This window comes from Salvelinus sp. IW2-2015, linkage group LG14 (assembly GCF_002910315.2).
Source record: "Salvelinus sp. IW2-2015 linkage group LG14, ASM291031v2, whole genome shotgun sequence".
Classification (NCBI taxonomy): Eukaryota; Metazoa; Chordata; class Actinopteri; order Salmoniformes; family Salmonidae; genus Salvelinus; species Salvelinus sp. IW2-2015.
Genome location: NC_036854.1, coordinates 34,373,162 through 34,388,924, shown reverse-complemented (window position 1 = coordinate 34,388,924; position 15,763 = coordinate 34,373,162). Strand labels below are relative to the sequence as shown.

The following is a 15,763-nucleotide window of genomic DNA, read 5'->3' as shown; positions in this document are numbered from 1 at the left end:
AGCTCACCTGATACAAACCCAATCCACCCACCCAGCACGAGGCCTTCACACAGTGCGTCAGATTATCTGGACCAGTCTGCATTTTGACACGGTTGAAACATAGACAAATATTTAATGACAAATATTTCTTGTTGTCTGTCACTTGTCTGTTATATGGCCTAAAAAATACAAAACTTGAACACAACAAAACAATCGTCTTGAGAGAAGGCCTTGCCATAGGCTATACCAAAGACTGAATATCTCCTATCCCTCCTTTTCTCCTCTCCACTTCTCTCTCTCAACCTCTCTGAGTTGAGTCTCTCCTGCATTCTACACCACTAATGCTATGCAAATGTTTTAATATAAAGATAAAGACTGTTGCCATGCGTTACGCTCTCCTGGTTCATGCCCTCAGGTTTCCACGACGATAGTTCTAACACAAGAGCAATATTCGGGAGACATTAAACGGTGCCCTCTCTGACACACACACAAACACATATACACACTCTCTACACATGCCTTTTAGCACCCGCTCCCAGTTTCTAACACATCACAGTGTCACAGAATAGAAAATTACACTCTCCACCCACAGAGAAAATTGCTTTGGAATTGCTTGGTTATAAAGATGTGCTTTAAGAGGTAGAGAAAAAAGATAAGTAATACAAAAAAAACACAGCATACAAACATAATTACTTTAGCGCTCTGTGGACAATTCGTACTGCTGGTTAATCAGTGGATTTACCCAATTAAATATCAGAAGATATTTGTGGAGTGTGTATGTGTTGTTGTTGTGTTGTTGTTGTTGTGTGTGTGTTGTGTGTGTGTGTGTGTGTGTGTGTGTGTGTGTGTGTGTGTGTGTGTGTGTGGTGTGTGGTGTGTGTGTGTGTGTGTGTGGTGTGTGTGTGTGTGTGAACGAGAGAGCAAGAGAAAAGAGGAAAGTTGAATTACTCATGAATACATTACTTATCCATCTCGCCAAGCTAAGCAGAAATGCAATCATCGCTGCTTAGAGGACTGTCTGGAAGGCTTCAGCTGATGGTCCCCTCATGAGGGCAAAGGTCAATCAGGGGTCACACTAGGTTAAAGGTCAAAGGTCAAAGCTCTTCCTGAGTGATGAAAACAGTAGAGGAAGGAGCCTGGTGTCGCCTTAGTCTTGACGAGTCAAGCAGAGGAACTGGAGAAGAGGAAGGTAGAAGATGAGATGGAGGAAAGGAACTGAAAGAGAAGGTAAAGGGTATCATCAACTGTTATGGAGCGGGATGGAGATAGAGATGTAAAGAGATAAATTATTTCCCTGATAATGGTTTTGGCACTAAGTCTCCTACGAATGAACTATGATCAGACTTTAAAGGACAGTTAGGGAGGAAGAAAGCCACAACAAACGACATACAGAGAGAAGTAGAACAGCGGAACAGGGATTAACAGAGGACACTTGAATTGAATGTTCAGTCCTGTCTCTATCTCTCACTCTGTCTATCAGTGAGTCTGTTAAATCCCACCTTTCTTGACCCCTGGGTGACTCCCACAGGACAGAGAGTGTGCAGTTATGACTTCCTTACTGTGGGGGGGACTGTGTGTGTGTGTGTGTGTGTGTGTGTGTGTGTGTGTGTGTTGTGTGTGTGTGTGTGTGGTGTGTGTGTGTGTGTGTGTGTGTGTGTGTGTGGTGTGGTGTGTGTGTTGTGAGAGAGAGTGTGTGTGTGTGCGTGCATCTGTGTGTGCATTTCTTACTTCCTAACCGCGGGGTGTGTATGGGGCCAGGCGATGGGAGAGGAATAAATCCCAATAGAGATTGCAGGGCTACGCTGCCTCCCACTGGGCACCACCAGACCTGCAGGCCGGGATCCAAGAGCTGTTCTCCCACTAAATGGTTCAGAGGGGCTGCAGAGCCGACCGAACCACCACCCCACACACTGGGGCTGCCTACGACCTAATGATGATGCTACAGACACACACACACACACACACACACACACACACTTTGATACACACACAGATATACTCACACACAACACACAAGCACACCCAAACCCACAGAAAATGACAGACTCTCCTCAAGTCTTCATCCCACTTCATGCCACTCAAAACCTCTGACACAAACGATACCAATACAATGCACTGCACTCTCTCTCACACACACACACACACACACAAACACAAAAAGTTTTGCACACACACAAACACACACTTCCCTCTGACAGCCATGCACCCCTGACCACTCTATTTTCCATCAAAATGTAACAATATGATAACTGTCGAATGCTGAAAAGGAAGATGGGGAACGGGTGAAGAGAGAAAGAGAGGAGAAGAGTAATAGAATGACTGGCATCATGCCACATCGCTGGGCACAGTGTCTGACCACCCTCCACACACACACAGCCCAGACTGTGTCTTTACGTGTCCCACCCACTCCGGCCATTTTGTGGCGGCCCGGGGAGCTAATTCCATCTGAGATGAAGTGTCTGACAAGCCACTGGGTAGCTGCCGTGATCAGGATCCAAATCCAGCAACACTGAATGCCCCTCAGGAGGACATTGCGGCTCTACATGCTTCATTACCAGCTCACAAGGCTCACAAGGCTCACTGTGGCGGCCATTTTGTACCAACCGCAGAGTGTCTGCTACCCAGTTTCCCTCTGGAGGGTAATAAGATGCCTGAGGTTACTGAAGTAAATACAGACATGTAAGAGTGATCCACTTAAATGTTTCCAACTTTATCTCGTTTATCATAATGGCAGCTTCAAAGACATCCTAGAACTATAGGCGATGATTTGACTCATGCTGCTACTAGGCCTCGTACGGTTGGAAATCAAGTCTCTTCAACATCAAGTTCACTCATCTGCCTGATATGCTACCAACCTCGGCCACAAGGTGCTAAAATCACCCAATTCAATCAGGTTCTGAGGGCCTTGAACSCATGACCGCACAGGAACACATCAAAATACCCGGGGCCCTTGTGCCCATGCAGCTCCAGCTACAAATCTGTCCCACCTCCAAAGCCCTCCAAACATCTTCAATCTGGTCTCAATGAGTTAAAGTAGAGGTTTTGTTTGGCCCTGGCCTCATCCATGGAAAGCGCACAAAAGTCTGAGGCTTTAGGTCAAGTATCAGTGGAAATCGCAGCAGTGGAAATGGCCCATTATTACCGAGTCTGACCACCTTGTTTACACCACACACTCTGCTCAATCCAGATCCAAAAGAACCTCAAATGTTTTATCTTTTGGCATCTGCAGTGCCAACTCTGAGAGACCGTTTAACTTGAATCAAAGCAGCTGAATACTGGGATAAATCTCCAAGGGTCTAGGCCTATTAACACATCTCCAAAATAGCCTATCAACTGATTAGCCATTTACTTATAAATGCAKTTTTATCACATTATAATGCAGTTTATCCTATCACACCGATTGTTTCTATAATTTACATAAAACTGAGACAAGGTCAGATACCAGTGAGGTCCTTAATTTTTCCTAATCAACCATCATTTGCATCATGCCATCCACCACATTATTGCTGCTAACTGAATAAATGGACTTCTTCAGACTTGAGTGGGACAGGTACATTTTGATAAGCTCACAAGATAATTAATTTGCATACATTACTTTGATTATCTCATAAAGGGGGAGAGGTGATACTTCTGCAAAAAAAATTGGAACTCTATTAACTGAACGGCTGCAATCAATAAAAGGGCAAATGCACACAAGTTCATGAGTTCTGTCACCTTCGCGCCACCCGTTTCGAGCTTGCCTAGTAGTGGAGACACAACCGTATCAGCAAACACCGTCGATGGACTTATAACAGCAAGTGGCTCGAGTGCCTTGATCCCTGCGATCAAAGCTGAGCGGAGAAAATGGGGCCGTCAGATTGCTGCAGTGAACGTGCCTGACCTATCTCGTGTTCATTTATAATTCCCTGGAATCGCGAAGGGCCCTGGGTAGACCCCACAGACATCTTTCCTGGTCATCTGTAGAATGTAGGCTTAGAACGCCCTGTAGAACATAGAACGAAACCATGCACACAACGAGGTCTACATGTGCTCCTTGGGCTTCTCAAAACAGTACCCCATAAATAGGCGACCACACATATCGCTGTAGATACGCTTGATGACCACAAAGAGTATTTTTAATTGTCATCATATTCTGTGATATTGGAAAATGGTTGGTTGCAACATATTTCATGAGCTTAACGTTGTATATGCATGGGCCAAAACACATTTGTAACATAAAGGCCAGCATGCATGGGCACTTCTGCTAACAGGCTTTTCTTAAGCAGAGTGATGGGCCCTGAGTTTATTTTTACTTAATCATTGAGGAGAATGAAGCCTAATCTTGGGGTTGAAATATTTAAGTCATTAATTATTTTCCTTACATAAGGGACTAATTATCCAGTCAGTTGAGTGAAATTAGAGCCCTTTGTTTTTTATCAGACCACATTATGGTTGGAAATTACCGATGATGACTGCATGTGCCGACGACTTTGTTGTTCCGATCATCGCCTGTCATTCTGAACCTCTCGCTAACAAAGTCATTAAATTGACTCCCTCGCGCTTTCATTATGCGGGGCTGTTAATAACCGCTAATTAACGTTGCTTACATGCGCCTTTAAAAGCCCCAAGCCCCATCCGTATCTCTCTCTCTCTCTTTCTCTCCTCCTGCTAGCCTTCCCAGGCAGAGCAGCATCCAATTACTTAACAGCGAAAGAATGAAGACAAGACACCGGCAGTGGGGCCACGACACTGGAACCTCATGCGCGTGGATAACCTCACTGGCTCATATTCGTGTTGCATATTCTGTCAGATTCTGTCTGAACACAGGCTTTAACAACGTGTCACTATGACTGCGTTTACACAGGCAGCCTATTTCTGATGTCTGTTCTACTAATCTGTCTTTTGACCAATCAGATCAGCTCTGAAAGATATCTGATGTGATTGGTCAAAAGACAGATTAGTAGAACAGATATCAGAAATAGGCTGCCTGTGTAAACCCAGGGTCTTTGATATACAGTATCCTTGGGACGTCCATACCCACCATTGAAGGTGACATTTAATAGGGATAAACTAAGAGTACGTTTTTTTTAGTTTTTATTTAACTARKCAAGTCAGTTAAGAACACATTTTTATTTACAATGATGGCCTAGGTTAATTGCTTTGTTCAGGTGCAGAACAACAGATTTTTACCTTGTCAGCTCGGGAATTCGATCTAGCAACCTTCCGGTTACTAGTCCAACGCTCTAACCGCTAGGCTAGGCTACCTGCCGCTCCAGGATTAGGTAAGGGTTATGGTTAGGTCAGTCAACGCAGAGAGAGAACGAGAGAGCGAGAGAGATGTTGGTTGGTTACAATGGTGCCTGACCTGATAGACCTGGAACCTGTGTTGACCACCAAATATATATGTAAAACTTAGGCCTAGTAGCATATGCCAGATATTCACAGTGCATATAATGAACATGAGACTTGCATCGGAGACATTCTACAACCCTGCTTCCCCAACATAATATGCATAGAAGGCTATATGAATAATCGCATCATGTAAATCACCACGTGATGTGATGTCAGAAGATAAACCACATTTACTCTCAAGGAAAACAATCCCGAGATCGGCTTGTTGATTAATTATGCAATTATGCGTAATTGTCGAAAATCAGCCTTAACCAACGGAATAAAATATGTTAATTAATTAAAATCAAGACGTAAACCCTTACATTTTGTAATGAGCACTTGCTGTCAGTTAATGTTACTCCAGTTCACAAGTCTCTGATTATTAGGCTATTAATGGGTTATTAAGCAGATCTCTCTCCAGATGCAATGACAGACAGGTTGATTAGTCCAGAAGATGGCGCGCGTGGAATGGATGGAAATAATATGGAGATCGTTGGTCCAGCGTTTTACGCATCTGTGTGGACACATGCAGAGTAGGCTATGGACACGAAAAGAGACAGAGGCATGCACACACACACACACACAAAATATCACATTGCAAAGCGGTGATCCATGGAACACTAGCTGGAAACGTTCCTAGATCTAAGCATTTTGAACGACACACCTGTGGTTAGGCCATGTCCTTAACCACTGCCCCGGGACCTGTTGCTGTTTAACTCATACTAGAGATGGGGTGTGGAAGAACTGACCCTAAATCAGTAGTCTGCTGAAAATGACCCCCAATACTTAGCCTAGTATGCATATGCCAACACACCGAGAAATGTTCTTGAAATTGACCCTGTGGTGAAAATGGTTTCTAGTGCCTATTCTGTTGCACATTAGGCTACACTTGCACGAATTCCAATTGTGACTTTAACAGCAAAGCAACACAATACACTACATAAGTGCATCGGGTGTAAAAAATTATCAAGTTAGGGTGTTATGAAAATACAAAACACACTTTGGCAAAGGGTAAAAGAGAGGGGGAACGGAAAGAGCTCGAGCCACAGTCGGGCACTGCCTCCCCTCCTCCCCCAACTTCTGCCACCCGCATGCGGCGCGCTAAATAGAGCGAAAATTTAAAATGTGAAAATTGCGCTTATTTCGTCCCTCGCTAATGTGTGCTGGCATAATTAGTGCGTTTAAACAAAGCGCGGATGTCCTGCTGGCTCAAACCGCGGCTGACATCTCTCTTTTCACGGGTTAATAACAGAGCGCGGATAAATGAATCAAATCGTGGCCCCCAAATTACATAGCGACGCTAAATACCCGTCTGTATTACATGCATCTGTTTGTGACCGCAGAGGAGAAAAAACKGAACATTTTATATTGTTATTAAATCTCATTACTTTGCTGATCTGAGAGCAGAAAACGAGGCCTGAAGTTTCTGACTCAATAAACGCGGTGAATTGTTTGTAATTGTCAGTAACGAGGAACATTTTGTTATGGTCACGCGTTAGAGGCCTGATTAGAATGAATGAATGAAATCCTGCCTGCAATTTGCACCAAGATGAGAGAATCGTTTTGAAATAAGATCTGGCATACAAATAATGTGTCATCCTTAAAATGCATTCAATTCAATGAATTCAATATCCTATTGAATATTGTCTATGACAGAACTGAATATTGGGCATCTCTTGGCCATGGATCTACCGTGCGCTCTAACCAGAAAACCTAATTCATTTATTTTCACAAAATAACAATGCCGTTCTTGGAAATCCATGAACGAGAGCTCAAACAATCAGAAGGTTATATCACTTTTTTAAAGTTTTACAATTTTCTGAAGATATGTTTTATTGTTATTTTTCATGTTCTTCTGAATCTTAGTAACTGGGCAGCCACATAAAGGGAGAGAAGCAGAATAAAGAAAGAAAGAGTCAATTGTAGCTTGTTGAAGTTTTGGGATTGAATTCTGAAAATGATATTTTTAACAGTGATGGGCTCGCTAGGCGAAGGATGGGGTCACGCTATTCGCAGCGGGTTAAATAGACTTTCATTTAAAATTACATTCTCGATCCATCTCCCCCTCTCTGGCGCTAGCCTGCAAGGCGTCCCGGCTCCCCACGCGCCTTCTCATCATCGCCATGCACCTTCACTTTTTAAGTCAATCATCCGGCAAGCGGACCATCTGATCGCCTCTGCAATTGCCGGAGAGAGGCTACGCAATTAGGTTTCGTGTTCGCCTGTAACAGTGTGCGTGTGTGTGTGTGTGTGTGTGTGTGTGTGTGTGTGTGTGTGTGTGTGTGTGTGTGTGCGTGTGCGTGTGCGTGGAGTGAGAGATGGAAGGTGACAGGGCTTTTGAGAACGTTTCTGTGGCTTTTGAGAGTGTTCTGTGTAATCAATAGCAATCAATTTATCAAATTGTCATGATAATTTGGTAGTTATTGCAGTGATTGTTTGATTATATTTACAGCTAATATAATGCAATTGTTCGTTGAAAAGGAGTGTATGAAAGTGCTCTACTGTAAAAATCCTTATTCTATTATAAAACATCTAGCCTGTAATCTTACATTTGTCCCGTGTTTTTCTCATTTGTCCTGGGAATACACAATATTAAAGTCCTAGTTTACATTAGGCCTTAGGCCTACAGGATAAAGTATGTCACTATTATTCGGAATATTTCTAAGATTACATAGGCCGACAGTTTGGTATTTTTTATTTTCTCTCTTATTAGATAGGCTATTGATCCGAGGGACTTGATGGAATTAAAGTAGGCTATACAACGAGGGTGACAAGGCTTACAGTAAACTTTGGACAAGTTCTGACCTTGCCAAACGGCCTATCGAAATATGGATTATTTAGTTGAGTTAAATAATCCAGCCAGGTCAACCGTGAAGCTCTCCCAATCTCACATCAGAATTAGACATTCATCCATGTTTGTCAAATGTCAATTTTTTGTTGTTGTTCCAAACGTCAAATTTCGAAGTGTTTAAGGTGATGTTTAGGCATTAACTCCGAATTTTTAAGGTTAGGGTTAAGTTTAGCCATTAACGCCGAAATCTTAAGGTCCAGCGTTTCCCAAACTCAGTCCTCGGGACCTCAAGGGGTGCCCATTTAATTTTTTGCCCTAACACTACACAGCTGATTCAAATTGTCAAAGCTTGATGATTAGTTGATTATTTGAATCTGCTGTGTAGTGCTAGGCCAAAAACGAAAACCTGCACCCCTTGGGGTCCCGAGGACCGAGTTTGGGAAACCCTGGGTTAGGCATTAACTCTGAATGGTTAAGGTAAGTGTTAAGATCTGCGATAGCTTTAAAATAAAAATATCGGGCCTCCCGGTTGGAGCTGTGGTCTAAGGCAGTGCTAGCTGTGCCACCAGAGACTCTGGGTTTGAGCCCAGGCTCTGTCGCAGCCGGCCGTGACCGGGAGGGCGACGCACAATTGGCCTAGCGTCGTCCGGGTTAGGGAGGGTTTGGCCGGTAGGGATATCCTTGTCTCATCGCGCACTAGCGACTCCTGTAGCGGGCTGGGCGCAGTGCATGCTGACCAGGTCACTAGGTGTACGGTGTTTCCTCCAACACATTGGTGCGGCTGGCTTCCGGGTTGGATGCGTGCTGTGTTAAGAAGCAGTGCGGCTTGGTTGGGTTGGGTTGTGTTTCGGAGGACGCATGGCCTTTGTCTCTCCCGAGCTACTAACAATTGGATACCACGAAAAAGGGGGTAAAAATGTAATCAAAAACAACTTTTGGCACCAGATGGTTAAGTTTCGGCATGCAACTGCTTATAACAAAAATATAAAAAACTACTTTCAATCATTGGATTTGAATATGCAACTGTTGGCACAACACCCTAGCAAAAGAGCTCATTTGTTGCTCCTAGTGGCCAGTTTCCACATCTAACTTCCTCAGACATGGATGCACATCAAATACTGACTTGTATCATGGGTGCAGCCCAGCAATCATGCATCAGTTCAGCCCTTCCGTTAAAGGAAAACTCCATCTCAAAACTATCTTTTGATATTTGTTTAGTCCATTGTTGATATACTCCCAAAATGTTTTGCATGTTAGTGTGAAAAATGTCACGCTGCTTGTTTAGCGAGAACCAGCTCCTCCCAATTCGGCCCATACACAAACTCGGGACCTCTGTCTTGCTAGCACACGTGACCGTCTTCCCTCAACCGTTTTACCCGATCGTACCACCTCAAAAGTTAACTAATGAGGCAACACAAGAGGGACACTTCAGGCTGAGAAAGTTTCACACATTGCCATGTGCTACATTCCACAGGGGCCTCCCGAGTGGTACAGCGGTCTAAGGCACTGCATCGCAGTGCTAGAGGTGTCTGTACAGATCCGGGTTCGATCTAACCTCATGAGCCGGCCTTGTCCCATCGCACTCTAGCGACTCCTTGTGGCGGCCGGGCGTATGCATGCTGACTTCGGTTGCCAGCTGTACGGTGTTTCCTCCGACACATTTGGTGCGACTGGCTTCCAGGTTAAGCGGGCAGTGTGTCAATAAGCAGTGCGGCTTGGCGGGGTCGTATTTCTGAGGACACATGGCTCTCGACCTTCGCCTTTCCCGAGTCCGTACGGGAGTTGCAGCAATGGGACAAGACTGTAATCAGATACAGTATATAACCTTCAAAATACAGAAATATGCGTTTTGCATCATACCTGCTGTATTTTTGTATTTTGAAAGTTATATACAGTATATATTGAAAACTTGATTGCTGACATGCAAAACATTTGGGACTATATCAACAATGAACTAATGAAACAAATACCAAAAGATAGTTTTTGGGTGGAATTTTCCTTTAACTGAAGGGCTGAACTATGATGCATGATTATTTAACTCAACAAAATAATCCATATTTGGATAGGCCAATATAATGTCTTTATTATTATTGTTGTTGTTGTTATTATTATTATAATTACTATTGTTGGGCTATTATAATTATTATTAGCAGCATATTATTTGTAGGCCTACAATATCCTTTTGAAATCCAAAAGGAAAATCGAATACTGAGTTCAATCCATCGGAACCGGGTTCCACCGCAAGCTTTGTTTTTTTCCGTTTCTCCAAAATTAACTTTAACATCTAAAATATATAAAGCTTCTCTTTCCCCGACGCGAGCCAATCAGGGGATATAACACACGTCAATGCGAGCACGCGGAGAGCGGAGCTTGAGCCAGCCAACAGTGTCTGTCATTAACCGTGGGTAGGGAGGGATAGTGAGAGGAACAATCTCGGAACGTCAGAGAGAGAGAGGGAGAGAGAGAGAGAGAGAGAGAGGGGGAAAGAGAGAGAGTGAGGGAAAGAGAGAGAAAGAAAGAGAGTGAGGGAGGGTGAGTGAGGATCATATTTAGGCTACTGCCGCTCTCCTGTCAAATAAGCGCTTCACTAAACAGATCAAAATGACTAGTCAGTTCAAAGAAGATATCCACGACCGGGGAGAATGTAAGAGTAAATCGCCCACTCTGCTCTCCTCCTATTGTATAGACAGTATTCTGGGCCGACGGAGCCCCTGTAAAGTCAGGCTGATAGGGGCGCAAAGTTTGACAGCTCTACCCGGGAGACAGGAGCACGACAAGCAGACCGAAGGTAAGACAACCCCGCTCATGAAGACATGGCTCTCCAACTTGGGAAAGGGTTGCTGCATGCTCCAATGACATGTTTTGGTTGTTGAATATAGGCAATAAAACGGTGTGTGTTTATAACATGATAATAAACCATCAACATAAAGCATTGGCTACAGCTGACTGCAGAATGGAAGTAAACATTTGCTAATAATGGTCCATCAGATTTAAAAGTGTCTGAGGTTGTGCGATAGTGGAAAATAAGATATTTGTCAACTTATCGTCGATACGATACATAGGCTACTCAAATGTGCATGCAATTGTAGACAGAAACAATACATTTTCAAGTTTATTCAAACATTATCACTTTAATGCATTGTGCATAACTTTGCGCCTTGTTGCGCTCCGGACTCCATTTGCTTTTCCTGCACTTACACATGTCTCGTCATCCTCTCCATACCTTTGACACCCTCACTATAGGCTCGACTAAAGATCCCCTATCACTAGACACAGACATGCACCTTCCATCAAAGATGCGCCGGCTCTACGGACCAGGGGGGAAGTACCTGGACCACGGCCGGGGTTTAGTTCACGACCTAGGGGAGAAATTGGACAAGGAGAGGCTCCTGGTGGACCAAGCCTGCGAGAGCCTCAAAATCATCCAGGCTCCACAGGTGAGCATCAGCCGGAGCAAATCGTACCGGGAGAACGCGTCCCTGATCCGGGGAGAGGGAGGCCAGAGTCCCACTGAAGGGCCGGAAGATGGGCCTGGACTAAGGCTGGGCGAGTTAGGGTCGATGAAGTTTGACGAGGACGCGGGAAAAGAGGAGGAGAGCTGCGGGGAGGCGATGGGTCTCTCCCCGAAGGACGACGAGAGGGAGAGCCTCCACGCCGGGGATGGAGACGTGAGGGACGGCGAGGACAGCGTGTGTCTGTCCGCAGGCAGTGATTCGGAGGAAGGAATGCTAAAACGCAAGCAAAGAAGATACAGGACTACATTCACCAGCTATCAGCTGGAGGAGCTGGAGAGGGCTTTCCAGAAGACACACTACCCCGATGTTTTCACMAGGTACAGTATAGGCTACAGTTACAGCACAGACTCAGGTATTCATTCATATGCAACATCCCTAACATTAACGCCATCATTGTTGCAACACCTACAACAATGTCACCCAACCATGACAACATTTCGTTGACAACATTTCGTTAAATGCAMGTTTTGGATAGACGTTTCTATTTCACGTTACACTTTTTTCGTCTAAGCTACATTAGTTGTATGCTACATAACGAACAATAAGTAGCAGTGTGCCTACTTTAGTAATAATAATCATAATAGTAATAATGGAATAGTTGAAGTTGGAAAATATAACATTATTTTATCTTTACAGAGCCTGAGATACAACTACCACAGGCAAACATATAACTCAGAATAATGTGAAAGAATGTCACAAATCTGCTATTTCATACAATGGTGTATCAACTTTTATAACATGAGGTCAAACATGCATAAGCCTTGTCATTTATGATGCCTATATTTTAATCATGATGTATGCGGTAACAACATTAAAACCCTTTATCATCACTATTTATTTATGTAAAAAATAGTAGGCCTAGAAAACAGTCCACTTTTTATCCACTTAGGTAATTCAACCCAGCTATAATTCGAGACTGGTGAGTTGACACCTACCATGTAGCCGAACCAGTGCCTTACATAAGGCAGAACAATAGATTAAAGTGGGAGAACCAATCCGTTTTGACACATTTACCTCATCTCATTGTTATCGGCGATATGGATATTATTCTCATTTGGAAAATTAGCTGGTGGCAGCTCGTCCGTGCGCACTGCTGATCTATTCAACGAAATGTAGGTTTCTGGGCCTGCCCAAGCTCAAGAGTATAAAACGCGCACACACACATACACCCACACACATGCACACACACGATGACGCGCACGTCAACTCTTTCTTTATTCATTCATTAGCTGAAGGTCTAGGCTACGCATCTCGAGAGAACAGAGAACGTGAAAACAGCATTTCACACAAATCATCTGTTCCTGACAATTAAAGGCAAATAATGTTTTTGGCAGTGTCAAATTAATTCAATCATATTAAATCGTGTCTATTTTTTCATTTTTGTTAAGGATACACATAGGCTACTGGCATATAATTCTATTTCAGACTCATTATGTTTTGCTCCTCAATCACGTCATGGAATGCAATAGTTTTTCTTCTTACTGATGAATTGAGAGTAAGTCACTGCTAAGGCTGCTCTAAATAAAAATAAATGTTTAAATGTAACCTTTATTTAACTAGGCAAGTCAGTTAAGAATACATTCTTATTTACAATGACGGCCTACCGGGGAACAGTGGGTTAACTGCCTTGTTCAGGGGAAGAACGACAGATATTTATCTTGTCAGATCGGGGCTTCGATTCAGCAACCTTTCGGTTACTGACCCAACGCTCTAACCACTAGGCTACCTGCCTCTAGATAAGAGTTTTTTTTTWAATTTAATAAAAAATAAAAATAAAAATAAATTATACACGAGTAGGTCCTACTTCTTTTTTTGATGCAATAGACTACAAAATGTAGGCCTTTAAGGGAATTTCAATGTAAGTCTTTTTTTCAACCATGAATGAAAACCTAATATTATTCTAAAAGCAAATGTATTCTAGCTAGGCCTATGTGTTTTCAGGACCCCGCATGTAGAGTTGAATATTTAGATTTGAGATTAGATTTTTCTCATTAGCCTATTATCTTATTATAATTGTACTATTACAGAATGGAATATTACTATGCATAATGAAATGTTCAACAGGCTTCAGAATGTCATTATTTTTCATGCATGCAGCAGCCAGACGGGCTAGCCTATCATKTTCAGTAAGGTAAATCATCTATAGGACACGTTCAAGATAAGGAATAGAAAATATAATGTTTTAAACGGGGATTTGGAAAATATTATTTAACAATGGCAACATGAGCCAAATAATAAATATGCTATTGTTGATCGATGTTTTTGTGCTTTTATTATTTCTAAGGCGAAATTGTGGTAATCAATTTGTGCATGTATAGACTTCTATTTCAGCCAAGCGCACGATGTCTTTGTAATAGTTTGGATGTCATTATTTCCAAATTCCACCATTATGTTGTTCCACTGACTCGAAAGAAAGCCATTGTATAAGGCAGCTATTATGGGGGGAAAAAAGACAGATTACAATACAATCACCCTGACAATTTCCCTCAAACCATGGTAAGGAAAATAGCATAAAGGACTGTCGTTTCTCTGTGGGTTTTCGGTGTCTGAAAAATAACTATTTTCTTGTATTGTTACGGGTGCGGGAGAGATATAAAACATTCGAGTTCTCGGTCAAAAACGGTAACCTCTTTTCTTACCTTTTCAGAGAAGAGCTTGCGATGCGGCTGGATCTGACCGAGGCGCGCGTCCAAGTAAGTGGCTTTTTAACGTTTTATTGCTGCAATTACGGCTGACTGTCGCTTTCAACTAAAATGGTTATATAATGACACTTAAACATTTCAAATAGGTTATTGAAATAAATAGGCTACCAAATTAGAAACGAATATAAAGGCCAGTACCACTTAGGCTTAGAGTATGTAATGAAACAATTCCTATTTTATTATTATTAGGCCTTTGTCTTGTTATAATAATCAAAAACGTCAAATACATATTTATACAATGTAGGCCTAACATAATTTCCAAGCATCTTCAGATTTACACCTTCATAGAATCATAATTTTACTAAGTCTATAATTATTTGTATTTCCCAATATGCCTACGTTATTTGCTGTTTTTTTGTGTTGACATGACGCATACAATAAAGTTGGCACAAAATCAGGCCTTGAGCAATAGCCTATGGATAAAAGTCTTTATGCGGGTCTGAGTGATTTACTACCCTGAAATGTGTTAAATGACCCCAATCGCTGCGTAGCGAAGCTCCATCCTGTTATTGGAAGTTATTACATGCACCGAGGGACGTTTTAACGGTAATTAAGCGGACGCGGACGATTCATAAAAGCGCACTTAGTCCAAGAGCAAACACGAGCTATTCTCAGGGAGAAAATGGTGTTTGAATTACCATCGCCGGAACGAGAAAGGGAGAGAGAGAGAGAGAGAGAGAGAGAGAGAGAGAAGGTGTATGAGGTGGAGAGTGAGGAAGAGAGAGAGAGGGGGGAGATGGAGATGGAGAGAAAGAGAGGAGAGGGGAGGGGGAGAAAGGGGTGGCTGCAGAATAATGCTATTTGATTTCTCATTGTGATTGCAATAGAGCCGCATTGATCCGATGCTTTGCACTTGGAGCGAATGAGGGCCATTAAAGGTGTTTGCTCCCCCCCCCCCCCCCCCCCCCCCCCCCCATCTACTCTCCTCTTCTCTCCTATCTCTCCATAGAGAGCGTGGCTTGCATGTATTAGCCCAGGGCTCATAACCAAAGAGACAGTTCAAACACAGCGATGCTCCATCCGGGGTACGGCCGGTATAAAACAACAGATGTCCTTCGCCGGACCGTAGGTGAACAAATCACTTAACGGGCTCCATCGGAGGTGATAAAACTCATACATTCCCGAAGGGCCGTGTAATGCTTAACAGCTTCCAACGGAATAGTGTGTGTGTGTGCAGGGCTAATATCGCTCACTTTCTCTTACTGTTGACATTTTCTCCATTGTTAGAGCCCCTGTTTCAGCAGCGCAATAGGCAAGGGGGGGGGGGGGGGGGGCGGGAAAGTTAAATACCCTTTGGAAATGACTTGTTCAACATTTTGAAGAATTTAATTTAAAGCGCATTAATTGTTATTGGACTCTGTTCAGCTCTATTCTCCCCATCTTTTGTTAACACGGTTCTTAAATTA

General features: G+C 43.0%; 1 protein-coding gene across 1 annotated transcript in view; it reads left to right on the top strand.

The window, feature by feature from the left end:
* Positions 1-10,487: 10,487 nt before the first annotated feature.
* The window catches only part of arxa (aristaless related homeobox a), a 7,971-nt gene continuing 2,695 nt past the window's right edge, over positions 10,488-15,763 (top strand). The window contains exons 1-4 of the mRNA XM_070446809.1: positions 10,488-10,928; positions 11,384-11,972; positions 14,303-14,348; positions 15,585-15,609. Of these exons, the coding sequence (XP_070302910.1) occupies positions 10,742-10,928; positions 11,384-11,972; positions 14,303-14,348; positions 15,585-15,609 (847 nt within the window). The 5' untranslated portion in view covers positions 10,488-10,741. The remainder of the gene's footprint in view (positions 10,929-11,383; positions 11,973-14,302; positions 14,349-15,584; positions 15,610-15,763) is intronic.